This window comes from Silurus aristotelis (assembly GCF_946808225.1).
Source record: "Silurus aristotelis genome assembly, chromosome: 18".
In the NCBI taxonomy this organism is placed as follows: Eukaryota; Metazoa; Chordata; class Actinopteri; order Siluriformes; family Siluridae; genus Silurus; species Silurus aristotelis.
This window is the reverse complement of record NC_139591.1, coordinates 15,594,359-15,601,574: the sequence shown is the minus strand read 5'-3', so window position 1 is coordinate 15,601,574 and position 7,216 is coordinate 15,594,359. Positions and strand designations below refer to the sequence as shown.

The following is a 7,216-nucleotide window of genomic DNA, read 5'->3' as shown; positions in this document are numbered from 1 at the left end:
AAACACATGCTCCACTTTGGCACCATCCAAGGTGAAGAGGGGGAAAAAAGCTTTACAAATAAATAAGAAAAACACTCTAATACAATGGATTGCAATAAATAACAATAAGTTAATTAAATTTCAATAAATACATTTTCCATATAGACTATATATATATATATATATATATATATATATATATATATATATATATATAAAACTTTCTGAATAATAAACATTTTTGTGACTGGTCTGTTCTGGCTGCTGCTGGTTGAGTCTGGGTTGTGAGATGATAGATGCTCTGCCTTGTCCGCATAGGCAAATTCAGCTATTTCTTCAGAAGCACTTCATATCACTTCTGTGCTGTCCATAGCCTCTCTTCATGCAGGCACCAATCTCAGTGCACCCATCTCTAGCGCTTCCAAACAGCTTATTTTATAGTTTGTGTATACCCAGACTGTCGAGTTGCGATTCGTCTGTGATTTGCTGATGGAGTATGTTATTGTTGCTATTTCAAGCATTTACATTTCAATCCCTGCTTGGAATACTGTGATGCGGTTCTGTAACAGTGAATACTGAGGCGTTGCTCCTGTCGCTGAAGTACTTTTCCTTAAGTTTGTTTTGACATTAAGTCTCACTCCTTCTATTTTAACGCACCTCCACGCAGAATAAACAATGACACACTCAAAACCTGCGATTCTCCTCCAAGAAGCAGCATTTGTCTCTGCACTGACTTCGACCCGTTGGAGTGTGTGGAGATAGACTTCTGTATTTTGTCCAAGTGTCTTTTCACTTGCCCGAGCATACAAATCAGACACAGGCACACTTCTTGGCGGAATGCTTCTTAAGAGTGTGGTACTCCAAACTGTCATCCAAGAACGAGAGGTCATCGTCGAACGCTATGGGTCGACAGCAGGTCTGAGAAGGTGACTCCTTGTCCAGCTTCTTATTTTGGGTGAGGTTGTTCAGGATCTTGTCATAGTTGGTCTCTGAATCGTAACAGGGACCACTGCAGTACCTAAATATCAATTCCTCTTTGGTCCTGTAACCTAACCCCAGGTCAGTCACGTTCAGGTGTATCTCTTTAAGGAGGCACCCCCGCCCTTGACCTTTGATAAGTTCATCCCGATTCCCTTTACCCCCTTTGCTTCCACCTCGTCCTCGACCTCTTTTCTTTTCTCCTCGTCCTCTTTCTCCTCTCTCTGTGTTTGCTGCTCCTCTTTGCTTCACTTTTTCTTTCCCCCTGGCTTTAGAGTCTATCTCAGGAGACCGCCGTAATCTGCCAATGGTTGCTGCAATGAAGTCCATTACATCATCAAACTGGTCTGGGTGCAGTCCATTGATGTCATCTTTAAACAGATAAAACAGAAGAAGTCATTATAAGTCATGCCCATTAATGTTTTCCTTTTTTGTGTCTACACTAGTACATAGTTTGTTTAAGGAATAATGTGTTGAGCAGTGCATCATTTTCCTGATTGTCTTTTCTATGTTTTTTCCCGTCAGCTATATGAGAGATGCTTTCGGCATATGACATTGAGGTACAGCAGAATACATCTGTTTAACCACAAACTCGAAACATATGTACTGTCCTGCACTTGAACAGAAAGGAGAAAAATGTAGCATCCTTTGATCTACATGTAATACACAATGATTTCATTATCGAAGGAACTCCGTGAAGTTCCTGCCCTCACATGTCTTCCAAACAGACTGCATTATGGCATCTGGAAAAGGTCTCCTGAAACTATAATAGGTATTTTTTGAAGTTAATTTTGTTATAATTGAACACGTAAAGAAATCAAAACAAAGGGACAGCTCTTAAAATTCCATTATGTCCCACCCTGAGTCAGATAAGACAAGGTAAGAAAGGGTTTATCAGAAACAAGAAAGTCAGGGTATGTAAGAGTTTACTGGAGACAGAGAAGTCAGGGGACTAAAGGTTTCACTTGTCCCAGGTTGGTCAAGATACACAGGATGTTGGAAAAGGGTTTACTGTAGTGGGGTAACTCAAGGTAGGTAGAGCGTATACTAGATCCAGGTAAGCCAAGGTAAGGAAGGGTTTGTTGGGGACAGGTAGATCTAGATAAGGAAGCATTTACTTCCTCCGGATAAGTTTAGATATGGAAGGTTTCTCTGGAGCTAGATAGGTAAAAAAAAAATTGACACAGGAAGGTCAAGGTAAGGAAGGGTTTACTGGGGACAAGAAGGTCAGGGTAAGGAAGGGTTTACTGTGGACAGGAAGGTCAAGGTAAAGAAGGGTTTACTGGGGACCGGAAAGTCAAGGTAAGGAAGGGTTTACTGGGGACCGGAAGGTCAAGGTAAGGAAGGATTTACTGGGGGAAAGAAGGTCAAGGTAAGGAAGGGTTTATTGGGGACAGGAAGGTCAAGGTAAGGAAGGGTTTATTGGGGACAGGAAGGTCAAGGTAAGGAAGGGTTTATTGGGGACAGGAAGGTCAAGGTAAGGAACGGTTTACTGGGGACAGGAGGGTCAAGTTAAGAAAAGATTTACTGGGGACAGGAAGGTCAAGGTAAGGAAAGATTTACTGGGGACAGGAAGGTCAAGGTAAGGAAGGGTTTACTGGGGACAGTATAGTCAATTTAAGGAAGGGTTTACTGGGGAAAAGGAGGTCAAGGTAAGGAAGGGTTTATTGGGGACAGGAGGGTCAAGGTAAGGAAGGGTTTACTGGGGACAGGAAGGTCAAGGTAAGGAAGGGTTTATTGGGGACAGGAAGGTCAAGGTAAGGAAGGATTTACTGGGGACAGGAAGGTCAAGGTAAGGAAAGATTTACTGGGGACAGGAAGGTCAAGGTAGGGATGTGTTTACTGGGGACAATAAGGTCAAGGAAAGGTTTAGTGGGACAGGAGGGTCAAGGTAAGGATGGGTTTACTAGGGACAAGAAGGTCAAGGAAAGAAAGGTTTGACTGGGGACAGGAAGGTCCATTTAAGGAAGAGTTTGCTAGGGACAAGAAGATCAAGGTAAGGAAGGGTTGACTGGGGACAGGAAGGTCAAGGTAAGGAAGAGTTTGCTAGAAACAAGAAATTCACGGTAAAGAAGAGTTTGCTCAATCTTAGTAAGTCTAAACAAAGAAGCATTTACTAGATCCAAGTAAGGAAGGTTTCACTGGAGCCAGGTAGGACAATGTAAGGAAGAGTTTACTAGACCCAAGTCTAGGTCAATTGATTAAGCATTTCATAAGAGCCATGTATGTCAAGGTATTTGAGTAAAGCTTTATGATGGAAAAATGCTTTGTGATGGGTGTGATAAGATTTGTATTTCCTAATGTGCTAGCATTAACCATTCTTGCTTTTAGTGAGCAGGGTGACTTTGGTCACAGACAGGTGTCACTGTGCAAATTTCATTAACAATCACCTGCATATCCTGTAGCCAGATGTCTTCTACAGTCTGTGTTAATACCTGGCTGACTGGCTCCGTACAATCGTATCAGGTGTGATCATGAACACTGTTTGTTTCTATACACATTGCCCTTTGACCAAAAGGACTGTGTTTCTTTGACCAGAATGACAGGGCTACGATGCACAGGGGCATGCAGAAGCCAACTGTTTACAACTGACGTTCTAGAGTTGCACACTAATACTGAGGCGCTGTAACGTGCTTCAAACCACTCAAATGATTTAGTTAGCCTACTTTAGCAAGAGTTTTAGTTTTAACATATTGGTGTACTGTAAAAAAACAAACAGGATAACCAGACATTTATAATGGCATTTCAATGTTGAAAAAACATTAAAAGATACTGTTCTAAAGAGGTGGACTGTTTAGCAAGACATGTCTTATGTAGCATTCCATACCTTATCTAGGAAATTTGCAGGTTTACTACTGTGTAAAGACAAACCAGTGCCATCTTTAGTTAAACAAATGGAGATGCCACCCACACAGCTGTTAAAATGGACATAAACACATTGAATGTAAGAGTGAGCTGCAGAGCTAAAGCATCCATCATCTGCAAAACCTTTCCCATGGTCACACATTTATATGGATTCTCAACAGTATTGTGGTAATGGACAAGGATATTTTGAGGTAAACACATTCTCATTTACTGAACAGAACACTAATGAGGACAAACTATTTAAAGAAGGAATGTATTTTTGGCCGTTGCTGTGTCTCCTGACCTCTCCTGTTGTTTTCAAAAATTCATTGTGTTTTGAAATGTCAAATACTAATTAAACCATCTCTGACCATTGTGTACAAAATGCCGAAAATTATGATTACATACCTCTACTAAGAGGAGTCTTTTCTAAGTGGCTTCTGCTAAATAGTTGCTAACCATAGTGGTTTACGAGCTCTAGTTTTCCTGCAACCGCAGTTGGACAGCAGTTTGTTGCCAGTTGTGTTTTTGTAGGATCATTTTGCTTGATCTTCGAAGGCACAAAAAAAGAATTGCTTGATATAAAATTTGCTTGGGAAAATGGCAAATAATTCATTTCACTGCTGAAATAAGATATCAGTCTGTGATCTGTGGGATTTTTCCCTTGTTTATCAGTCCAGCTGATATAATAGTACATAATCATCATATTAAGCATGTTTCAGTGTGTTTTGATCATGAAATCACAGTTCTTCTAGAGGCAGACTTACACTGTTCTTCCATGGAGGCTTGTTTCGGAGTGGCTGTTTCGAGATGGAAGTTTATGACTGGGTCCAGGACGAGCAGCTCACTGTGGCGCTCGGCTTGAGGAGCTCTCTTGGAAGGCTGCAGCTTGTTGAAGAGAGGGCGAGCGGATACGGAGCTCAGGAGCAACAAACACGTAGCTAGAACATCCCATAACTTCATTTTAGACTCAGTTCCTATGGAAGGAGCTGCAACGAAACAGTTGAAATAGTTCTAGAGGTTAATAAGTTGCTCACTCGCACGAATACATATGATCAAATCACGCAGTGAGGAATTCTTTCTGTTGCTCTTCTGACTTTCAATCCTTTAAATATCGAGTACGCTGATGTGTGACATGTGTGCTCTGTGGCGGGGAACAATAAAAACAATATTTGTGATGTATCATTTCAAAGTTTTCTCTTCTGTCCTGCCTAATTTTCTTTTTTTTTTTATAAAAAAACATTGCTTCAAGCATGCTCCAGAATATTCATGCTAAATCAAATTAAAAGTGAGCTAATGGCCCAAAACCCAAGCATTCTTAAAAAATTGTTATGGATTTCAAGTCATCTTCATTCCAGATGCATTATTTATAACTTCTCAGAAAAACGCAGTACTGTTTCTACACAATTCCACTTAATGTTAAACAGATTTTTTTAAATCAATACATGCTGAGGAGAAAATGTTATGTGGCAGAGCAACTTCTGTTCCCTATTTACAATTCCTGCCTTCAGTAGAATCACACTTCTTATGGCGTTAAATAGCAAAAATAATAAACAGTTAATTTAAATAAATGCTTTTTAGAAGAATGATATACTCCAGAAATCTGTGTGTTGTGATTGGTTTTGAAGGTGCATGGGAACTAGGAGATAAAGAAGTTAGTAAATAGATATATTTTTAGTATTAGGTTTGGTTGTGTTGGAAGCAAGTTTGTTATTAAAAATAAATAAATAAAAACATAATTTATTTATATATATATATATATATATATATATATATATATATATATATATATATATATATATATATATATATATTTATTTATTTATTTATTTATTTTAACGTTTGATAAAATTATACTAATAATTCTGCTTAGGTAAAATTCGAATATGACTGAATGAGATAGCAGAGCAAAACCCCAGGGCTGCCTGTGAGGTTATGACCCAAAAGTCTCTGCAGGGACTGAGATGTTTTGAAATGTAGAGAAGCATGCAGCGGTGGTGCCACGAACGCAAATAACAGCGCACAACTTTTGCACTCACTACATGCAACACACGCGTAATGCGTAACGCACAACACTGGCGATTTGACTTTCCGTGCACATATACAAGCTCCAAAACTGGATCCATATATACAAGTATTTACTTTTGCATATATGATTTTTTTTTTATATATATCTATAGCAGTTCGGATTCACCTTAAATTGGGTCCATGCAGACCTGCAGTTCACATATAAACGCAGTTCCAGATGGTTCGGGTGACATTGAAAGATCCAAAAATGCTTTAGAGAGAGTGTGTCCGTGAGGGGTTTCCCCCAACATAACGCCGTTCCTCATCCATGTATCCACAGTATCCAGTAAGTCCGGGGTTTGTTTTCTATATGTCTTTCTGTCTCTTACAGAGAAGTCTGGTGTGTGCGCACGGAGTGGGCACGCGATAACCGGATGCTGATGAGCTCCGTGCCGGTAATTTGAGAGAAATCCACCATCACCGAGTGCCAAAAGCCAAATGAAGACATCAGGGTTCTCCGCGCTGGCGTCGGATCAGTCCGCTGTTTACTACTAAGCGCCGCACATCTTGGCGTCGGAGGAGCGAAACGGGCATCCTGCCCCCAGGGGCACAAAATCAAGTACAGTTCCTCAAAGCGACTCGAGACGCACAGCCCGAGTGTGTCCCGTCGCGGTCGCGCTCGTGCCGCTGCTCATCAACTCCATTCGCTTCTCTCAACGCAGATGCGCCTTTACGCGTGAAGCCGTGCCACCGAGCGCACGCGCTTTAAATAGATAAATGGCTCTGACGTTACTTTGAGTCCGCCCTCTCGCCTCGAATCATACGAGGGGAGTGCAGAGAAGCGCGATATTTACTTTTCGTTAATCGATACGATACAGCTTTTTGCACTACCAGTATCACTGAGCACTGCAGCCCCCCTGCCCCCAAAAGATGCAGCCCGAAACCAAAACCAAGGCACCAAACTGTACTTTTCTGTGTATCGCGACTGGAACCGTTTGGCGCTTTTAATATACCTTTGCACCTACCTTTTAGATACCTCTAATATACCTTTGGACCTTTAATTAGACTCCCAAGTCTACTCAAATTGAGTAAGAGTAAGGGCAAGGCACAGTGCTTTACAAATCAAATCAACAAATGCATAAACTAAAAAGTAAATGCCCATATATATATACACGATATGGACAAAATTTTGTGGACACCTGACCTGATTTTTAAACTTCCCTTTCCACATTTAGTCCCCAATTGCTGTTATATTAACATCCACTCTTCTGGCAAGATGTTCTACTATTAGTTTTTTTAAATTGCTCATGCTTAATCAGCAACTAAGGTGCTAGTCAGCTATCGATGTAGTGTGAGAATGCCTGGGGTGCAGTCAGCATTAATCCCAAAGTTGGTCCATAGGGTTGAG

General features: G+C 40.8%; 1 protein-coding gene across 1 annotated transcript; it reads right to left on the bottom strand.

The window, feature by feature from the left end:
- Positions 1–206: 206 nt before the first annotated feature.
- gdnfa (glial cell derived neurotrophic factor a) lies at positions 207–6,574 on the bottom strand. Its single transcript, XM_083567498.1, has 3 exons — positions 5,996–6,574; positions 4,569–4,790; positions 207–1,328 (listed from the first exon to the last, which is right to left on the bottom strand). The coding sequence occupies exons 2-3, from the start codon at positions 4,762–4,764 to the stop codon at positions 790–792; spliced, it is 735 nt and encodes a 244-aa protein (XP_083423624.1). The 5' UTR covers positions 4,765–4,790; positions 5,996–6,574; the 3' UTR covers positions 207–789.
- Positions 6,575–7,216: the final 642 nt, after the last annotated feature.

Coding starts and splice junctions, on each gene's coding strand:
- gdnfa (XM_083567498.1), bottom strand. CDS start 4,764: ATGAAGTTATGGGATGTTCTAGCTACGTGTTTGTTGCTCCTGAGCTCC. Junction 1,329..4,568: donor AGCCTCCATGGAAGAACAGT/GTAAGTCTGCCT, acceptor ATCTGTTTAAAG/ATGACATCAATGGACTGCAC.